This window comes from Dama dama, chromosome 5, assembly GCF_033118175.1.
Source record: "Dama dama isolate Ldn47 chromosome 5, ASM3311817v1, whole genome shotgun sequence".
NCBI classification, from domain to species: Eukaryota; Metazoa; Chordata; class Mammalia; order Artiodactyla; family Cervidae; genus Dama; species Dama dama.
The window spans coordinates 97,423,852-97,444,751 of record NC_083685.1 but is presented as its reverse complement, the minus strand read 5'-3'; the positions used below and the strand labels follow the sequence as shown (position 1 = coordinate 97,444,751).

At 48.9% G+C, this 20,900-nt stretch overlaps 1 protein-coding gene and 1 non-coding gene across 2 annotated transcripts in view; both read right to left on the bottom strand.

The window, feature by feature from the left end:
- Positions 1 to 20,900, bottom strand: part of DNAH2 (dynein axonemal heavy chain 2) — a 104,526-nt gene that overhangs the window by 17,440 nt on the left and 66,186 nt on the right. Inside the window, exons 40-63 of the mRNA XM_061143387.1 lie at positions 18,562 to 18,780; positions 18,237 to 18,354; positions 17,886 to 18,022; positions 17,232 to 17,369; positions 16,975 to 17,133; positions 14,827 to 14,979; positions 14,560 to 14,651; positions 14,087 to 14,285; positions 13,711 to 13,935; positions 12,517 to 12,621; positions 11,658 to 11,846; positions 11,375 to 11,460; positions 11,111 to 11,241; positions 10,806 to 10,955; positions 10,292 to 10,459; positions 9,944 to 10,104; positions 9,545 to 9,684; positions 8,156 to 8,288; positions 7,906 to 8,045; positions 5,522 to 5,732; positions 5,185 to 5,301; positions 4,875 to 5,016; positions 3,906 to 4,075; positions 3,675 to 3,791 (exon numbers count right to left, since the gene is read on the bottom strand). Coding sequence (XP_060999370.1) covers positions 3,675 to 3,791; positions 3,906 to 4,075; positions 4,875 to 5,016; positions 5,185 to 5,301; positions 5,522 to 5,732; positions 7,906 to 8,045; positions 8,156 to 8,288; positions 9,545 to 9,684; positions 9,944 to 10,104; positions 10,292 to 10,459; positions 10,806 to 10,955; positions 11,111 to 11,241; positions 11,375 to 11,460; positions 11,658 to 11,846; positions 12,517 to 12,621; positions 13,711 to 13,935; positions 14,087 to 14,285; positions 14,560 to 14,651; positions 14,827 to 14,979; positions 16,975 to 17,133; positions 17,232 to 17,369; positions 17,886 to 18,022; positions 18,237 to 18,354; positions 18,562 to 18,780 — 3,600 coding nt within the window. The remainder of the gene's footprint in view (positions 1 to 3,674; positions 3,792 to 3,905; positions 4,076 to 4,874; positions 5,017 to 5,184; positions 5,302 to 5,521; positions 5,733 to 7,905; positions 8,046 to 8,155; positions 8,289 to 9,544; positions 9,685 to 9,943; positions 10,105 to 10,291; positions 10,460 to 10,805; positions 10,956 to 11,110; positions 11,242 to 11,374; positions 11,461 to 11,657; positions 11,847 to 12,516; positions 12,622 to 13,710; positions 13,936 to 14,086; positions 14,286 to 14,559; positions 14,652 to 14,826; positions 14,980 to 16,974; positions 17,134 to 17,231; positions 17,370 to 17,885; positions 18,023 to 18,236; positions 18,355 to 18,561; positions 18,781 to 20,900) is intronic.
- LOC133058052 (U6 spliceosomal RNA) lies at positions 20,010 to 20,116 on the bottom strand. Its single transcript, XR_009693177.1, has one exon. It is a non-coding gene; the product is annotated as a U6 spliceosomal RNA (small nuclear RNA).

Here is a 20,900-nt window from a genome sequence, read left to right as displayed (position 1 = left end):
GCAGGAGACATAAAGAGGCAGGTTTGATCCCTGGGTTGGGAAGATTCCCTGGAGGAGGCCACGGCAACTCACTCCAATATTTTTGCCTGGAGAATCCCATGGACAGAGGAGCCTGGCCACCTACAGTTCATAGGGTCACAAAGAGTTGGACATGACTGAAGCTACTTAGCAAGCACACATGACCTCTCAAAATTTCCTAATAGTTTTATCTCTCCTACTGGCTACCTTTATATAATTTTAAATAACATCTAGTGTTATAAGTAATAAATTTATATTTTGTTTGTTTGTTTATTGCCACTGTGCAAGGCATGTGGGATCTCAGTTTGCCAACCAGGGATCAAGGATTAAACCTGTGCCCCCTGCAGTGGAAGTGCAGAATCTTAACAACTGGAAAGTCCCAACATGTTAAAACTGTGTTCCATTTTATCTGCTGCAAAAGCACTCCCCTGTTTTTCCCCACTGTGTCCACTTCCCCAATTTTTAGGCGGTACTTTTATTTTTACATCGTTGAGGTTGACATTCAGAGGCCACACTGGGTCTTCTGTGCTCCGTCTCTAGACTGATTATAAAGGTCAAATGCTAACAAACAGCGTCAATGTCATCATGATCCGGGTTGGTGCCCATTGTGAACCAGGCTGGGCTGCTCATGGTGAGACACACTCAGACAGGTCACTGTGTGGACCGAACCGGTTATTAAATACTTTTTCTATTATCCCTGATGTGTTTTTTCTTTCAGAAATTCTTAGGGGTTGGCTGTGTCTCCTCTCTCTCTTCTGTTTTCTGTCTCTGGTTTTGATTTTTGTATTATGTTCTGAGATGCTGTCCTCCCACCCTTCTACTGAATGTCACACTTTGATCATTTTTAAATTTCCCAGAATTCTTTTCGTTTGGCCTTTTATCATCCTATTTTTGTTCTGTGGATGTCATTTCTTTCTTAATCACTCTCTCTGATGATACTAATTAGATGAGGCCTGCTTTTTTCAAGTTTTCTCCATAACCTGAATTTTCTCTGGGTTTATTTTTTCCTTTGGGGTCACGGCTTGTTACGATTTTTTGTCTTGGTTGTTCCCTTGTGTGTTGGAAGACTTCCTCCAGGACTTTTTCTTACCCTTCTCCAGGGGAGGTGGTGACTGATCTGACTGGTAAAATTGGAAAGAGTAAACTGGGAATGCTCAACTGAGCTCAGACCCTTTCTTTTTAGGGGTGAGCACAAGTCCCACTCTGCCCCCCCCAACAACGCCCAAGACCAGGTAAGTCTGTCTGAAGGTGGGGGTCCCTACTAGGAGGGCCACTTGCTCACAGACATCTTCCACATCCTCCAGCCTAGACTTTATAGGTGATATTTTGGCCAAATGCCTTTTATTTCTCAATTTGCTTAGAACTCGGGCATAGAATAAGACTACTAGTTCTCAGATCCCTTCAAGAGTATACCTTTTGGACTTTCCCGGCAGTCCAGTGGTTAAGACACCATTCTTCCAATGCAGGGTGTGTGGGTTTGATCCCTGGTTGGGGAACTAAGATCCCACAACCCACATGGCATGACCAAAAAATGGAAAGAGAAAATGAAAAAAACAATGGCACAGGTTTAAAAAAAGAGAGAGTATACCTATATGCAGACCAGAAAACCCGCCAAGACATTTTTGACAGTGCTGGGGGTTTCCTGATCAGACTGCAGCGTGTGGACAGGTGTTCTGAGTAAGGTGAGTAAGGTGAGTAAGGCTCATGTTAGGCCCAGTGGGTTTTTACACTTGTGTGGTTGACTTTTAACTTCTATGACTTCAGTGAAAGTCTTTAGGCCAACCCTGTGTTATTTTGACCTTGGCAGGTGGCTGTAGCTTTGTCCATGAATGAGTGGCTTTCTCTATAGAAACAGGATGTTTGAAGCAGGGCAATTTCTAGGAAATGGGGCTTGGGCAGGGGAGAGATGTAGTCTGCAAGTGTGGCCTTAATTAAGAGTTCTGTGGTGGGTGAAGAGTCTGTTCTGGGACTTCCCTGGTGGTCCAGAGGTTAAGAATGTACCTTCTAATGCCCAAGATTTAGTGGGATTAAGTGACTTGCTGGTTACTGCCAGCACTGGGGATAGAACCCCACCTCCTGATTCCAATCTCCCACCACCTCGGTTCATCATTACCTCTCAACCTCTCTTGAAATCTTCACTCTTTTACTCTCTTTTTTTCAAGCCTAAACACTCACTGGTATGGCCATCCATTAGGAAAGGTTTCTCACCTCTGGATGAATCATATCCTGGGCCAAATTAGGGGTTGTCCCCTTCACATGTGGAAAAAAAATGGGCCTGTAGGGTCAGCTGCCAACAGCGTCATTCTTGGGAGAAGCACTTGTAGGGCACCTCATATTACATCTCTGGTGGGGGATCTCACACCACATTTTGAGGACCTCTAGTTGGTAAGAGTAAGCAAACAGGGAACTGAAATTTCTCCTTTGTTACTGAAAGTGTAAGATGCAAATACAGCTTTCAATAGAACTTCAGAATCAGGCATGCTGAGCCACCTGCTGGCAGCTAGCACTGTGCTGACCCTGGGCTCCTGCCAGGCCAACTAAGTAAGAATCTCTGGGGGAGCCTGGAAATCAGCTGTTTGAAGCCTTCTTTCCCGTCAGAGTAACCCAGAGGTGGGAAACACTGAACACAGCACTAGAGGTCTGGGAAGAGGCCCAGAGTCCAGCTATATTACATTTCAATCCAAATCTTGAGTAAATAATTTTAACCATTACTCATTTGCTTGGATCTCTGAAAATATATATTTTCCCTAGGTCCGATTCTGACACACAGCAAAGGTTAGGGACCCCTGGTTTGGAAACTGCCCTAGAAACCTCAGAAATGGGTCAGAATGGAATCTTCTTTGGGTGTATGTGTGTGTGCATGCTGGATCTTGGTTGCAGCACATGGGCTTAGTTACCCTGAAGCATGTGGGATCTTAGTTCCCGATCCAGGATCAAACCCGTGTCCCCTGCATTGGAAGGCAGAAGTTACTTTCAAGGGAGGGGAACTAGCGATCAGAGAGCAGAAGGTGAAAGGGAGAATTCTTACTGCTTTTGTCCTTTTGAATTTCGAACCATGTGGATATATTTATACTACCTATTAAATCAATGATAGAAAATTAAATGATAGACTGGAAGAATGTTGAACTCTTGATAATAGCACTTATATTCTGCCTGATAGGAGAGTTACTTGTGCATGTATCTGGTAGGAAAGCACCTTCTGGATTATCTAGCCCTCTCACAGGAAATAACCCTCTCTACCTCCAGACGACAACCCCAGGCTCCAACACCCTCGTATTCCTCCAGGTCCAAGCAGCAATGTGACATCCTAGCCCCATCCCCTGAGCAAAGACCCATTTGCTACACAGATTTCATCAGTTACTGTCTCAAGGTCCTTCTCCAAAGGACCCCAACAAAGGATGGCGAACACTGCCAGCTCAAGATCAGTTGTGGGAAGGGCTCCCTGGAGACAGCGCCCCTGTGCCTTTGTAACCCTCTCAACTGACTTAGCTTTCGAGCCAGAGGCAGCCATCTAAACAAGGCACAGAGTGGGAGACAGACAGAACTATACGGAGGAGGGGGTAGAATTAGGGAGAAATAAACAGAAAGCATCATAGAAATAAAAATCTGGGAGAGCTACCACCTCGGAAAACAGAAAACATAGGTACGAGGCTCACCTCGCGCAGCTTCTCCTGAGCCTCAGCCAGGGCCGCTTGCTTCTCCTGAAGCTGGGCCAACGCGGCATTCATGCGGATCCGCTTGGGCTCTACCACCCGGTACAGCCGCCCGTAGAGCTGCGGGGAGACAGCAGGCACCCTCTCACTCGCCACCCACTCACCTGCCATGAGCCTTCCATCTCCCTCCTCCCACCCGGCCTCACTGCTCCCACCCCGCCTGTCACCGCCTACCTCCATGGCCCGAACCCACATGCAGAGAGACTTGGCGGCCAGTGACACGCGGCCGATGATGTCAGGCTGGAAGTCGGGCTGGGCACAGTAGGCTCCGATCTTCTTCAGGACCTTGTCTGAGATGTTGTCTTTATCGAAATGGATCAGTGACTTGATGAAGTTCTGTTCCCCTGGGGGATGAAGATTGGGGGCCTCACCTCCACTGCTCAGGCACAGCCACGTGCTCCCCGGGCTCAGTTCCCAAGGCCTGATCTCATCTCACAGTCCCTCCACTGGCCGTGCTCCCTCATCTAGACCCTTGAGGCTCCCAGAGCCTCCACAACCTCCCCAGCCTCTCCTCCCATCACGTACCTTCCACCCTCTCAGCCTGACCACCCATCCCACACACCATTCTGTCTATATACTTTGCACCTTCTTCTAGGGCAGGGGTCACCAAACTATAGCTTACAGGCTACATTCCACCAACAGAACTCAGAGCAGGAAAAATATCACAAGAGTAAAAGAGACCCTTGTTTTCCCTTTTCTGATTCTTGTCCTTTTGCGGGGTGGGGAGCAAAGGCACTCCTGTCCTTAGATTCTGTAATACATTCCAATATCCTTACGACAACTTCTCCCTTTGGGGGTGTGTGTGTGTGTGTGTGTGTGTGTGTGGCTGAGTCATGGTGCATGTGGGATCTTCTGACGAAGGACTGAACCCACTCCCCTTCACTGGAAGCTCAGTCTTAACCACTGGACCACCAGGGAAGTCCCTCTTTCTTTTTTCTTTTGTTTGCTTAAATGAAGATGAGTTACCTACAACCGAAGACCTTACCTAATGGTTATGCCTCCTCTTCCCCACCAGGCTCTGTGCTTTGAGAATGGGCACAGTGCATCCTTCATCTCTATCTCTCTGAGCACCTGACACCCAGGAGATGATCAGAGGAATGCTGGGTGGACTGGCATAAATTACCTTCCAGTTTCCTGGCTCACCTAGCTGCCTCTTGGCCTCTGCCCAGGTGGGGTCATTGCCTCGAAGGATCATGACTGCCTGCAACACCATCTCCACCTGGGCTGGGGGCCGTCCGTAAGACTTGATCTCTCCTATGTCCTTCTTGTTCAGAGACTCCAGGGCCTGAGAAAAGGGATGAACTTGAGAACCAGAGTCAACTCAGGTGACAAGACGGATCCTTTATGGAGACAGGACTTAGCTGAAGTTCCCCTCTTCTCCTCCCTTCCAAGGGGACTTTGAGAACAAGGAAGGCCAGCCCAGTCTCCTTCCTGCGCCTTCCCATCCTGATACCCGCATGGCCTCTTCCAGGGCTGGTAATGCCTCTTCCAGATCCTTCTGGGCATTGTCAGCCAGTGCCTGGCACTTGACTTCCTCAATCGCGATCTTCTCGCTATTGGCTGTGACAGCCTAGGGATAAGAGAAGACGAGGGTTTTGTCTTCACCTTGAGCAGAAGTGGGGGTGATGGTGCTAGTAGTAATGATGCAAGAGAAAGCTAAAGAAGGCTTGAGGAGTGGAACTGGCACCCCCTGCCCTATAACTGATGGAGGCTGGGAAGGCCCTCTGCCCGGTGGGCACAGGGAATAGGGGATGTGAGGGGCAGGGGCGATCTGGGAGGGACGGGGGCACCTTCTGCTGCTCATCCGCTTCCCGCTTCTGCTGCACGATGATGACCAGGTACTCCTCACACTGCTTCTGGAACTCAGCCACCTTTTTCTTGGCATCCTCCAGCTCCAAGGACATCACTTCCACCTTTTCCCTAGTTTCATCGATCTTAAACAGCCCTGTCCGCAGCTTATTGGCCTGGTCCAGCAGCTCCTGCCGCTTCTCTGCCAGCAACCTAGGGGACAGAGTAGGATCAGGAACCCCAGGAGGCTGGGCCCCCAGAAAGGAGAGGCCCATGTAGCCTCCCTTCCCAGCGTGGCTCTGGTCTCTGACTTTCTGCTTGTTGCCACCACCACCACCCTAGTCAGATCTCTATCACTTCCTTGCCTGGATCATTGCCAATAGCCTCCCAACTGGTCTTCCCGTTTCCGGACTCTCATCCCTCTCATTTATTCTACACACCGTTGTCAGAGTTGGTATGCTGGCTACTGTTTTCATTGCACCACTTCCCTACCTGAGGCCTTTCTACTGTGCAGCAATTCCCCACTGTGCAGCAGGCAGCGGGGCTGCAGGGAACCAGAAAATGCAAACTTCTCTCAAGGAGGTGGCCATCTCTGGGCTTCAGTTCAGTTCAGTTCAGTTATGTCCGACTCTGTGACCCCATGAACCGCAGCACGCCAGGCCTCCCTGTCCATCACCAACTCCCAGAGTCTACCCAAACCCAGGTCCATTGAGTCAGTGATGCCATCCAACCATCTCATCCTCTGTCTTGTCCTTCTCCTCCTGCCCTCAATCTTTCCCAGCATCAGGGTCTTTTCCAATGAGTCAGCTCTTCACATCAGGTGGCCAAAGTATTGGAGTTTCAGCTTCAACATCAGTCCTGCCAATGAACACCCAGGACTGATCTCCTTTAAGATGGACTGGTTGGATTTCCTTGCAGTCCAAGGGACTCTCAAGAATCTTCTCCAACACCACAGTTCAAAAGCATCAATTCTTCAGCGCTCAGCTTTCTTTATAGTCCAACTCTCACAACCATACATGACTACTGGAAAAACCATAGCCTTGACTAGACAGACCTTTGTGGACAAAGCCCTGGGTTCAGCCTGGTTTTTTCCATTTGAGAGTGAATGTGGAATTGTACTGCCACAATTTCTGATGTTTCAAGACAGACTGGAAATCTGGAGGTTTCCAAGGCTTCAAGTTTTAAATGTTGGCAACTCATTCACAAAGTTTTAATATTGTGCACTCCACCCAAAAATGTCTAAGAAAGATTGTTTTCTGAATTAAATACTAAATATGGGCTTCCCAGGTGGTGCAGTGGTAAAGAATCTGCCTGCCAGTGCAGGACACACAAGAGATGAGGGTTTGATCCCTGGGTTGGGAAGATTCGCTTGAGTAGGAAATGGTAATCCATTCCAGTATTTTTGCCTAGAAAATTCCATGAACAAAGGAGCCTTGGCAGGCTACAGTCCATGGGGTCGGAGTCAGACATGACTGAGTGACTGAGCACGTAGGCACGTGCATGTAAGTTGCTTAACACAGTGACGGGGAAATCATAAATAGGATGAAAACCTATGGGCCCAGGGAAAGCAAGGACTTGATTTTGTTAACTGGCATATATATTACAAGTATCTAAAATAGTGCCTGGCACAGAGTACATGCTAAAAATACTTGTTAAATGAATGAATTAATGTTGGCTATCATTATTACTACAAATGGCTTTTTCTTCACCTTGACTGAAATACTAAATCCAATAAACAAGAGGTTTATTTTTTATTTTTTTATCCTTTTCTTATATCCTTCAAAGCAAATTATTGTGCTGTGCACATAAAAAGATAGTCAATACAACTTAATGAATGAATATATAACTTGGGAATGGTGGAAAGTCTAGAAGATATTAAAGGCAGAGAGAAGAGGATATATACTGCCAAATAGACCCATGATATAATGTCACAGTTGCAATGTGGTTGGGATCAGGGACATCACTATTCCAGGAGACAAGGACACAGAGGTATATAAAGGGGTCACAGCCAGAGGGCCCCTGAGATGGCCACGTCCCCTGGAACCCCTCCTCTTGGTTTAACTTCCTGGACAGAAACAAGCCCCCTGCCTCTCTGCCCTCAGGTCCCAGTCCACTAGTCGGTCCCCTTGGCCAGCTCCTAGACATTTTCCAAGACATCATTTCACCAATAGCCTCAAAAGACATCAAGCTCCTGGGAATTCCCCAGTAGTCCAGTGGTTAGGACTCTGTGCTTTCACTGCAGAGAGCACGGGTTCCATCCCCAGTCAGAGAACTAAGATCCCACATGCCACAAGGTGCGGCCAAAACAAAACCAAAAAATCCACCAAGTTCCCAGGCCCTCTGTGCCCCCTACTCTGCCATCATACTTTTTTTTTTGCCATCATACTTTTTATATCCAGACACAAGTTCCAGGTAGTTAGTGGGCGTGACGTAGTTGTGTCTTCGAAGTTCCAACAGCATCTTCTGGGAATATGTGGCCACTGACCAGTGCATGGTGACGAAGATCTGGGCCACTTTCTTGTGGATCTGAGGTTGATGCATAGAGGTTATGAGACAGGGCAGGAGTAGAGGCAAACGGAGAATGGAAATGGGTGGGGGTGTAGGGGGGTGAAGAGAGATGGGGAGGAGGGCCTCACGTTCTCCTGGGTCCCCAGATCGGCTCCCATCAGGTACTTCTCAGCCACCTCCAGCAGGGCCTCGCGTGGCCACTCTGAGAACCAGTTAATGGTTGTGCAGTTCACCAAGGCTGGGTATTGGCGGATCCAGTTCCTGGCGGGGGTTGTGAGAGGCAGTTAAGTCCATTTGCAGACTTGGCCTTCAGCTACGGTCTTTGCCACAGGTTCACTCATTCCCTAGGAACCCCGAAGCCCCATTTTTGTGCTCCTGTGTCGCCTTGTCCAGATTCTGCTCTCCTCAAAGCTGGTTCGGTGCGGGATTTAGAAACAGCTTCTGGGGTCAGAAAGAGCCAGTTTCACACCAACCAAATATGGATCTTGGACAAGTGGCATAACCTTTTGAACATCAGTTTCCTCACCTCAAATAACGAATAACAAAGCATACTAACTAGAGTTGTTAGGGGATTCAATGGGGTGACACATGAAGGATGCTTAGCCCAGAGCTTGGTACATGGTGAACACACCACAAGCCAAAAATATTCAAAGATAAACAAATCGGTGACCCCAACTGCCCCTCTGCATAAGTTCTCTGTCCTTCCCCTCCTTTCTGATGCCCTTGAAAATACGGAGAATGGATCCCATGTGGTGCAGACACACAGGGAATATTATTCAGCCTTAAAGGGGAAGGGGATTCTGATGCTGGCTACATGGATAAACTTCGAAGACGTTATGCTAAGTGAAATAAGCCAGTCACAAAATGACAAATACTGCATGATTCCACGTCTGTAAGGTATCTAGGGGTGGTCACTCACAGAAACCGAAAGTAGAAGGCTGGCTACCAAGGCCTGGGGGTGGTGGGAGAAGTGGGCAGTTCCCACTGGGTATCCAGTTACAGTCCTACACAAGAATGCTTTGGGGATCTGCTGCATAGCAGTGTGAATGTACTTAAAAACAGTTAAAATGGTAAAATTTAAGTTTTTTTTTAAACCACAATTAAAAACTTGAAAACGAAAGAAAAAGAAGAAACAGCCTTCACCTTCCAGAAAAATAAACAAAACTGATCTACCAAAAAGGAGAGGGTGAGCCCCATGTAAGTAACAGGAACTCGCTGAAAGCAGGCACAGGCTGGGACTTCCATGGTGGTCCAGTGGCTAAGACTCTGCGCCTCCAACGCAGGGGGCCCAGGTTTGATCCCTGGTGAGGGGACTAGATCCCACACGGCACAACTAAAGATCGCGCAGGCTGCGACAAGGAGACGCGGAAACGCGTGTGGTGCGGCGGGACAGACTGGCGCTACTCCAGAGTCTTGAATGCAGAAGGCAGGGAGACCAGGATCGGGGAAGAGTGCCTCCCGACCCCCCCCCCCCTCCCCCAACTCCCGAGGGAGAAGAAGGTCGACACGCGAGTCACCTGAAGGGGTCGCCCACGGGGCTGAGGCAGAGAACGATGTGCAGGTTGTTCCGCACGCGCTCGATGAGGTAGGTGAAGAGGCTATCCGAGGACTCCGGCACCTGCTCAGCGCGCGCCTGGTCTATGATGAGCGTCTGGATCTGGTGAGCGCCGGCGCCAGTCAGAGGGCGGAGGTTTCCAGGACAGCACCCAGGGAGGGAGGGACGAGGGAAGAGCGCGGGACACGGGGTGTGGGTTTTCAGGCCGCTCTGCCCACCAAGGTCCGGGGAGGGAAGAAGGCCCAAGAGGAACAGTTCTTCCACTTAATGGGGGAGCTGGAGAGGGGGCGCAACAGCGGCATCCTCCGGGCTTAGGAAAGCCGGAATCAACTGGTAGTGGGTGTACCCCCATCCATCGCACCTCTTCGAATTCATCCGCCTTATAGAGATTGGGGACCTCGCCCGAGCTAAGGATGTTGTTGATGTCCTCTAGGAATGATTCGTCAGCAATCTGGGTGTCCACGAAAAGGAAGGACGTGGCCTTGAGCTCCACCCCAGCCTGGCGATACAGACGCTTGATATCTGGGCCAGAGGAGACAGAGACCTTTCAGATTCACCCTTCTGTCTGTCTTTCCTCTTCTATTGATTAGAGAGCCCTCCCCCAGCCAGGGACACATACAGGACACCATCCTCCCTACCTGGCTTCCCTCCCTCCTGCTATTTCGCTCTCAGCCCCAAACCCACTTCCATCTCAGAAACCCAGCCTTACCATCTCGAAATTCCTGCCTCCGGTAATGTTTGGTGACCTCAATCTGGAAGGTGATGTACTCGCAGATGGATGAGGCCAGGCGGGCCAGACTCTGCCGCCCACTGCCCCCAATGCCCACCAAGAGCATGTTGCCCCGAGGCTGCCCAATGACCCGCACGATCCGTGTGACTGGAGGGAAAGAGGGAGGATAATGAGTTGGCTGAGCAAGCTGAGGGGACCTCCAGGCCCTAGGCTGGGGGCTGGGACACCTGACACTGCAGTAGAGGGACCCACCAGTGTGGGAAGAGGTCAGTGCCTGAAGCTCGGGTAGCAATTCAACATTCAACCTTCACCATGTCTGTTAAATACCATCATCAAAGAAAATGTCCGCCCACAGACACAAGCGCATCTGGGGTCAGGGAGGAGGGCAACTTCTGGGGCTCAATTTGGGAAAGATCTGGGAAGAGATCCCCATTTCCTTGGAGTACCCTGTCACTGGGATGCTGGAGAAGGGCCAGGAACAGGAAGTGCTCACTGTGCTCGATGGCCTCTCGGAAGAGCACCAGCTGCATTGGCACGACAGCGGGTGACAGGTTGTACTCGTTGAGTGCCGTCTCCATGGCTGTCTTCAGGACCGTCAGATCCGTCAGGTCCTCGTACACCTTGGGCTCCCGCAGGAAGTCCCCTGGGCCACGGGAAGAGGGGGCAGATTCCAAATGCCTGGTCCTCCCCAGGCTTCCCCAGAGGGCCCTTTCCTCCCTAGGCCCCAGTGCCCTGCCTCTTCTTTTAACCCGTCTCCTAAGAATCGGCAGCCTACAGGGGCCACCTCTTCTGGCTCACCAAAGATGGGAGAACGTTTGTTGGGACAAAGGTTATGAAACGTCAGGTCAAAGAAGGAGCCGAGTCTGTCACTTAGGATGCTCACAAAGGCTTCCATGTCTGCGGCGTCAACCAGTCGGTCAGAAAAGACTCTGTTGGGAGGGAGCTGGGGTGAGATCTGGGATTGAAGACAGAAGCCCTGGGGAGGGGAGCAGGAGGTGGGGGTGGGGGAGTAGAGGCTTGGGCTTGGGGAGGCCTGGATCTGGCGGGGCACAGCACCCTCACCGGAAGCATTCATGGATCCAAAGTCGGGTGATGCTGGACTTGGTATCATGGAAGTCCTTGTTGGCCCTCAGCATGCCCTGGAACACCTGGGAGAGGGGCGTGGCCAGTGGGATGGAGGGAGGGAAGAGGGTCCCTCCAGAAGTTATAGAGGAAGTGACATTCCAGGATGGGGTGATTTGGGGTGTGTGGGATGCTCCCGCACTCCGGGGCTTACTTTGAGGAGGGGAGAATACCTCCAAGGAGGCTGTGCTTGGCCCAGGGGCAGGGTCAGATGGAGTTTCACCTTGGAGATGTCTCGAAGGTTGAAGAGGTAGTGGATCTTGGCGGGTGTGGGCAGGAAGCGCTGCACCACGGTATTGTACACGTCCAAGGTGGCCTCGGTCACCACGTTCCCAATGGGTTTCACCTCTTCCTCAAAGTCCTGGAGCTTCTGGTTGATCATGGTGCCAAATATCCGGATGATCTGGGACTCCTAGAAACAGGCCCTCAGACTCAATCTCGCAGCTCCTGGCCTTTCAGCCAAGGCGGGGACTCGGGTCAGTGGAGTAAAGCACTTGGGAGCAGAGTGGGGAGGGGGGGCACAAAAAACCCCTCAGAAATCAAGAGAAGTCATACTTTAGTGTAATCAGAATTAATGCAAACTGTCCACAATGAACAGATGCAAACATTTTAAATAAAGACAGGATCCGTACTGTTGGTTTTTCCTTTTGCCTTGGGCTCTCATGTAGCTCAGCATGGAACTATACTGATCTTGTATTTGTTTAAAACGTTGGTGTTTTGTTCATCCTGAATTTTGGTATTGATTTTTTAAAATATTGCATTAAAATATTATTTATCTTGATTTCTGAGGTTTGGGGACACCCCTGGGATCCCCCCTTGCCTCCCCTAGCTGCTCTAGTCTCCTCTTTGGAGGGCATGCCTTCCTTAATCTGCTCAGGCCCCACTCTGTGCCCACTGGGACTGTCAGGTTTCACACGCCAGAGCCAGCTCAGCAGAGGCAAAGGTGCCTGCAGAGAGCAGAGAGTCTCCTCTCCAAGTATCAGAGCTCCCTGGATGCAGCTTGTGATCTGCGCCCTTGTTCTCCAGGACACGGGTTGTTTTGCCTTCTATAGCCCCTCCCTCAGCCCCCAGGATGCCCTCACCGTGGGGAAGGTCATGTTGATGATGTTAAATCGACTCTGCAGCCTTGGGGAGATGACAGTCCGTCCACCTCCAGGAGGGCCCATGGCAGCCATCAGGAACATGTCCTAGACAGCAAAGACCAGACGGGGCGGATGGGGTGGGGGGAGACAGGCAGGAGGTAGGGAAGAGGAGGGGCAAAGAAATGGGGAGGATGTGCGAGGAGCCAGGAGGAAGAGAAGGGATGGAGGGACAAACGGGAAGAAGAAAGAACAGGAAGAAACATGGAATAATGGGGGCAGGGAAAGGTGAGGGAAAGGAAGGGGTTTGGGATGTTTTTAATGTCCATAGAGTTACTAAGGCAACTAATTTGTTCTTATTTCTTTCTCTTTTTTTGGCCGTGCCATTCAGCATGTGAGATCTTAGTTCCTTGACCAGGGATTGAACCTAGGTCCTTGGCAGTGGAAGTCCTGAGTCCTAACCACTGGACTGCCAGGGAATTCCCTATTTGTTCTTATTTCATCATTATAATCCATGTTCCCAACTTGGAAAATAGAGGTAAGTTAAAAAAAAAAAAAAGACACACACACATTTGATAACATCTTCTGGACATTTTCTTCTATTTTAATATATATATTAATATATACTTGTATCTGTATATGTATGTTCTTTCTCTGAAACATATGAATCTATTATTAGTTGAGTTTTGGACCCTGAGTGTCAGATAGATGAGCGCCCCAGAAATCAGGCTGAAATGACTGCCCACTGATTCAGGAAAAAGAAACGAGATGTTCAGGATCCCGTGGAAGAACAGCCAGGACTGACAGGAGATTCCTGGATCCTGGGTGGGGAGTGGAGAACTAGTACCAGGAAGGTGGTTCCTGAAACAATGGGAGGCGGAGAGGCCTGGAGAGGGGTGTTGTGGGCGGCTCTCGTTGGCATCAGCATTGCCATGGAAGCGAAGTGTAAGAGGCCTGGGAAAGGAGTGGAAGTTGGAGGACAGGCTCCCTTGGTCACAAAGCACAGGGAAGTCAATGAAGAGAGTTACCGACAGGAATTGATAACCGAGGAGCCAGATGTTTTAGAAAGGCAGGACCCTCCTCTGTGGGGAGGAACACAGGCTTACAGGACTTTATCCTGGGGTCCCAGTGGAACAGGGACAGAACCCATCATGGGAAGGAACAGAGACTCGGAGAACAGATTCTCTGGATGCTTACTCGAATGTACTTGATGGTCTGCTTCGTTCGATCATACCAGAAGCCATAGTCAATCCAGAGGCGAATCAGCTCCAGCGGGGGCTGGGACCCAAACATGTCCTTGGCTGGCATATTGAGGTCATCCATGAAGGTGATCATGCTTTTGCCTCCGAAAGGCACATAGACACCCTTGGTTCGCTTCTCCACCCTGCTCTCAATGATGCTCTGCACATTATTGGACGTGGTCTGGTGGGAAAGGTACAGAATGAATGCTTGGATCCCGAGAGAGAAATCCAAGGTTAGAGAGGCATGTCCAGCGGGCACTTGGCTCCCAAAGGGGAGCAGAGACGGGGAGAGAGCATGAGCTGGCAACCTGGCGCCGGGTCCTGCCACACACCTGCGCAGACATGTTGACTGTGAGCACTGACCACTGGCCGGAGGGCAAGGACTGCAGGACACTCTGGGCGATGGAGGTCTTTCCAGTCCCCACAGGACCCACCAGCAGCACGGGGTTCTGGCTGGCCACCATGGTGCTCACCAGGTAGTTGTAGCGGACAGTGTCGACAGTGGGCACCATGATCTTATAGAAGGGGGAGCTGGGGGTGGGGAAAGGGACTGTGTCTCAAGATCGTGGCCCACTCTTTTCTAACTCCCGCTTCCTTCTGCTCCCCACTCTTCCTCTGGCATCACTGCTCTCTGATCACCCACCCTGCCTCCTGTGGGGCCTGAGGATCAGGCATTCTCCTCAGGGACCCTGCCCCATTTCCTCTATCTTCTGCTTCCTGTCCTGGAAAGTCATCTCAACTCTCTGGCCACATCTCCCCCCAACGCAATCCCAAGCCTGACCCGCCCCCCAGGCCCGGCTCTGACTTTGGAGGGTAGCGCCAACTCTTAGGGAGCTTATCTTCAAACGATGTCCAGCTCCGCATCTTTGGGTCCACGAAATACTCGTACACTGTGTCCTGAGGAGGGAATGTGTGTCAGATTACCAAAGCCCGCCTTTGGCTTTCCCTGCCCAGAAAAAGCACTCATAGATCACTGGGAGGAAGAAAGAGAGCTGGGTGGCAGGCTGAGGCTCAAGATGCCTGAGGATTAAGGATATAGAAAAACAAGTCAGCTGGGTTGGAGGGCCCTGACCTTATTGGGAAAAGTGCCCTCGATCTCTCGGAGGTAACTGTCTATCTTCTTGCGGCCCTCCTCATCCACGGAGGCACACACCGACCAGATCATGCTGAACACAAATGTTAGCTCTACCATGGAGGCAAAGTTGTCACTGTCAGCTGGGTTTACCTGCATGGAAAAGGAGAAGAGGAAATACCCTAAATCTATTAATATAAGAGACGGAGACCATAATTTGAAGAGATACATGCACCCCAGTGTTCACTGCAGCACTGTTCACAATAGCGAGGATGTGGAAACAACCTAGATGTCCATCAACAGAAGACTAGATGAAGAAGACATGACACAGATATACACTGGAGTATTACTCAGCCTTTAAAAAGAATGAAATGATTCCGTTTGCAGCAACATGGTTGGACCTGGAGATTATCATACTAAGTGAAGTAAGTCTGACAAAGAAAAACAAATATCACTTATGTGAAGAATCTAAAAAATAACGATACAAAGTAACTTATTTATAAAACACAAACAGACTCATAGAAAACAAACATATGGTTACCAAAGGGAAAAGGTTGGGGAGAGAGAAAAATTGGGAAGTCGGAATTAACATATACACATGACTATACATAAAATAGCTAAGCAACAAGGCTCTACTCTATAGAACAGGATCTCTCTACTCAATACTCTGTAATGGCCTATATGGGGAAAGAATCAAGAAAGAGTGGAAGTATGTATTTGTATAACAGATTCATTTTGCCATACACCTGAAACTAATGCAACACTGTAAATCAATTATACCTCAATAAAAAAAAGTTTTTAAAGCTACATAAAGGTAAATAGAAAAGCGGGAGAGAGAGGGACTTCCCTGGTGGTCCAGTGGTTAAGAATCTCCTTTGCAATGCAGGGGACTTGGGTTCGATCCCTGGTTGTGAAACTAAGATCCCATATGCTGTGGGGCAACTAAGCCTGAGTGCCACAATTGATAGCCCATGTGACTCAACACAGCCAAATAAATACATATTTTTAAAAAAGAGAGAGAGAGAAATGGAGGGATCTATTTTGGCAACTCATCACAAAGACTTGAAATTTCCTTCCCTTCCTGGTTCTGTTTGGAAAACCATGTAGTTGTAGAGAAACCTAAATCAAAACATTTACATAAACCTATTAAGCTACAAAAGCACTACAGGAAGTTGTGCTGAGACTCTGGTGTCTGCCGTATTGATTCCAGAGTCCTTATTCTTTCCTTCCAGCTCACACCTGTACACATCTCAGATCCCCTTCTCAGGGTCTCTGCTACAGTTAAGAGGTACCACACCCCAACACCACCCATCAGCCCACCCTGCCCAGCGGAGGACTGGATCTCCTGTCTGTGTTTCTGCAAAAGTCATTCTGTTTGCGTAGACTGCCCTTCTTTCTTTGTTCTGTTCATCAGCCTTCTTCCCCCAGCAGTCCTCCTCAGCATTTGAGTGCCATTGATACTACATTACTATCATTTTCCCACACCTCACCTTGCAAGTTCACCTACATAGTTTTAATTTATATTAATCATACCAGGAATGACACATACTATTATAGATCTTAATTGTTATATAACTGTATATTAATAGTTGAATGAGCTGGCAATGCCCTTGAAAATAATATGAATCATTTCTAGGCAGTGATTTAATCTCAGCAGAAAAATATCCAATTTTGGTCTTTACGCCATAATTCTAAACAAAAATGTTCTTCAATATCAATTAATCTGGAAATTTCTAAAGCCCCTCATCAGACTAATTGGGGAGCTCCTCCCAGCAAAAACACTACCCCAAGGGCTCACAGATTCCAAGATTTAATACTTAATTTCGGAAAGGAGAAATGAGGAACCAAATGAACTATCCTCAGCTCTTAAATACAGGCAGGCAATTATAGTGAGGTCCATTGTGCTCTATATCTGATTTGGATATAAATATATAGTTTGGCCTTGCAGCGCGTGTGCCCACATGGACATGCGTGCGCATGCATACGCACACCCTCACACACATCCTTGCCCCCTCCACAATTGGTGAGGTCTCCTCTTGGAGTCTCTGCTCCACTCAAGCCTCATATTCCAATTGCGTCTTAGACACATCGTTTCCCAGACATTTTCCCGGGAGGTTGAGAGCCCTTCCTGCCTTGGTCCCCTCTCACCCCATTCTCCGGAGTGGCCAGGGCGGAGTACAGCTTGCAGAGGGAGATGATGCCACTGTATTCTGGGAGGGGCACCAGCTCATTGCAGTTGTCCTTCTTGAAGGTCAGCATCTTGTTGATGAACTTTTCGAACATGCGCTGAAGGGGCTCGGCCTCCACCTGGTATTGAATGAGCAGGGGCTCTGAATTATTCTGTGTACCCGCCCCCACTCCCCAGGCCCCACTGGTTACTTTCCGCTCCTCCATCTCCTTCATACCTTTGGCCTCTTGTCCAGCCATGACTGAACATAGGGCTTCCAGCCTAGGTCTGTGTAGTCAGTATACACCATCCCGCAGCGAGACACAGTGGCCGGGGAGGCCACTGCCAAGTTCTCCACTTCGAACAGGAGAGACACCTATAGATATACTTGGTCAGAACCTTGTCTTTCCCTCAGTAGTAAAAACACCCAGAATTCTGATGCTGCAAGGTGTCTCTACTGAGTACCACATGTGGCAGGATGAATAAGGACCTAAGCTTTACAAATGATTTGCTTATTTTAAAAAATTAGGGCTTATTCAAGGTTATCCTTATGAGAAGTCTCTCTCCCCCTCACATTGTTTGATTGGGTAGGAAAGGGTGGGCTCTTTACAAAAGCTCATAAATTATAGCCCAGGTGCACAAGGGCGGGTTATTCCCCCATATGTCAGTGGCAATGAGGTTTCCTTAGTCTCTGCCACAGCGCATCCTGGTACACAGTTCTATACGATTGTCCTCAGCGTCCGTGGCAGACAGGCATCTCTTCTTCAGTCTCAGGTTGCCCTGAGTCCCGGTGTCCTCCTCTTCCTTGTTCCTATAGAACTTCCTCTTTTCTCTTGCCCCTGCTTTTCCCCTCAGGCCTCCCCCGGGGCCCTCCAGTTTCCACCCCCCCAACCTGCTCAGGCATCGCGATGCGCTCTCCGTTGATGAGGGTCAGCACTTTGTTATCATCCATGACGGAGTTCATGCTCTCAATCCACAGAGTGTCCACAGGGCCATCGAAAAGGATCCACTTCTCATCTGGTTTCTCATCTTGGTAGGAGGTGGAGGAGAAGGAAACCACAGCTTTGTTACCTCGCCCTCCCTCCGTGCTCATCTCCCTGGAGACACAAGCAGTTGCTTCCTGGGATCTCTGCATCTCCCAAGCATTTCCCCCCACCCCAAATTGAGTTTTCTATCCCCACACTGCCCACCCCCTCAGGAAATTCAGGCATCTGCTCTCCCCACCCCATGACCCCTTGGGTACCTGCACATGCTGTCCTCATGACACTGGACAGGACGCCATCTGTCCATTCATTTGTGTTGAGGTCATATTCCCCATACAGCTCCCCTAGGGACAGTGCCTTAGGGTTCAAAGGGAACTCCTAAAATAGACAAAGGAAGGGAGTTTTGAGCTGCTGGCAGACACAAATCCCAGGCTGTCCCTTTATTTCCAGGTATTTGTATTCGGCTCGGTCTCTCTCACCCCTCCCCCAGGCCTCCCTCCTGGTCTGTACTGCCCTCCCTACATCCTGGTGCCCCCGCCTGCTACTCAAGTCTTAGACAGCAGCCCCACTGCCCCAGCTCCGCACCCTGACAATGTTGAAGTTGGGCTCCCCCGCACGGCACAGGGAGGACAAGGAGGACTGGAGAATCCTCCATGAGGCAGTCTTGCCACTGCCGGTGCAGCCCACGATCATGGTGGAGTGGCGGGAATTCTTGGTTTCATACAACTGGATGACCTTGGTGAGGGTGAACGGGGTGGGCTGCAGGCCCATGTCCCGAATTTCCTGCTCAATGGTCTCCCGCAGCTGAGAGAAGGGGAAATACAGGAAATGGAAAAAAAGGGTGAGGCACATAGAGGGTTTTCAAAAGCTCCCAATGTCTGGGAGGATAATACTCAAATGCTTTTAAAAAAATGGCATCAGGGCCCTTTGCACCCTGGAAGCTGTTCTTTCCTTGGGAAGTTGGCCAATTGAAGAGCTAAGAGATTGGGCTCTGGAGTCAGCCAGCTTGGATCCCCAGGTTTCAGCCATGTGAACCTGCGTGAGTGAACTTCTTTGAGACTCAGTTTCCTAATCTGTTAACTGGGAGTCATGATAGTACTTCACCCTCAGGACTGTTGTATTCAATAAGGTAGTCAACGTGAAACACAATGTCTGGTACAAAGTTCTACAGATATCTTCTAATATCATTCAACAAACATTTATTAAACCTCTAAAGTAGGTGCCAAGCAGTGTGCTTGGTCCTGAGAACAAATTAGTGTTCATCCTGTTTCAGGGTCCACTGTCTAGTGAGGGAGCCAGACATTAAACAACTCATCAATTAAGTTAAAAAGGAATGCTTACAAAAGACAAAAACTCTGATTCGAGAAGATACATGCACCCCAGTGTTCATAGCAGTGCTGTTTACAGTAACCAAGACACAGAAGTAACCTAAATGCTCATCAACATGAATGGATAAAGAAGATGTGGTAGAAAAGAATGAAATAACGCCATCTGCAGCGACATGGATGAACCTAGATATTATCATATTAAGTAAGTCACACAGAGGATTAAGTAACTCAACAGAGGATGAGATGGTTGGGTGGCATCACCGACTTAATGGACATGAGTTTGAGTAAACTCTGGGAGTTGGTGATGAACAGGGAGGCCTGGCGTGCTGCAGTCCATGGGGTTGCAAAGAGTCAGACATGACTGAGTGACTGAACTGAAGTCACAGAGAGAAAGACAAATATCATATGATATTACTTACATGGAATCTTGAAAAATTACACAAATGAACTTATTTACAAAGCAGAAATAGAATCACAGACCCAGAAGAAAAACTCATGGTTACCAGAAGGGGAAAGGGCAAGGATAAATTAAGAGTTTGAGATTAGCAGATACAGCTGCTATATATAAAATAAACAACAAGCACCTACTTTACAGCAAAATCACTGCAGATGGTGACTGCAGCCATGAAATTAAAAGATGCTTTGCTCCTTGGAAGAAAAGCTATGACAAACTTAGATAGCATTTTATTTATTTATTTATTTATTTTAAATATGGAATGCTTCAGGAATTTGCGTGTCATCCTTGCGCAGGGGCCATGCTAATCATCTCTGTATCGTTCCAATTTTAGTATATGTGCTGCCGAAGCGAGCACTTAGATAGCATTTTAAAAAGCAGAGACATTACTTTGTCGGCAAAGGTCGGTATAGTCAGACCTTTGTTTTTACAGTAGTTTTTCATTTTTTCAGCAGTCATGTGTGGATGTGAGAGTTGGACCATGAAGAAGGCTGAGAGCCAAAGAATTGATGCTTTTGAACTGTGGTGTTGGAGAAGACTCTTGAGAGTCCCTTGGACTGCAAGGAGATCCAACCAGTCAATCCTAAAGGAAATCAGTCCTGAATATTCATTGGAAGGACTGATGCTGAGTCTGAAGCGCCAATACTTTGGCCACCTGATACAAATTGCTGACTCATTGGAAAAGACCCTGATGCTGGGACAGATCGAAGGCAGGAGGAGAAGGGGACGACAGAGGACGAGATGGTCAGATGGCATCACCAACTCGATGGACATGAGTTTGGGCAAGCTCCGGGAGATGGTGAAGGACAGGGAAGCCTGGCGTGCTGTAGTCCATGGGGTCGCAAAGAGCTGGACACGACTGAGCAACTGAACAACTTTACAGCACAACGAACCATATAAAATATCTTGTCATAACCTATAATGGAAAAGAGTCTGAAAAAGAATATACATATAAATATATATGTTCAGTTCAGTCGCTCAGTCGTGTCTGACTCTTTGCGACACCATGAACCGCAGCACGCCAGGCCTCCCTGTCCATTACCAACTCCCGGAGCTTGCCCAAACTCATGTCCATTGAGTTGATGATGCCATCCAACCATCTCATCCTCTGTCGTCCCCTTCTCCTCCTGCCCTCAATCTTT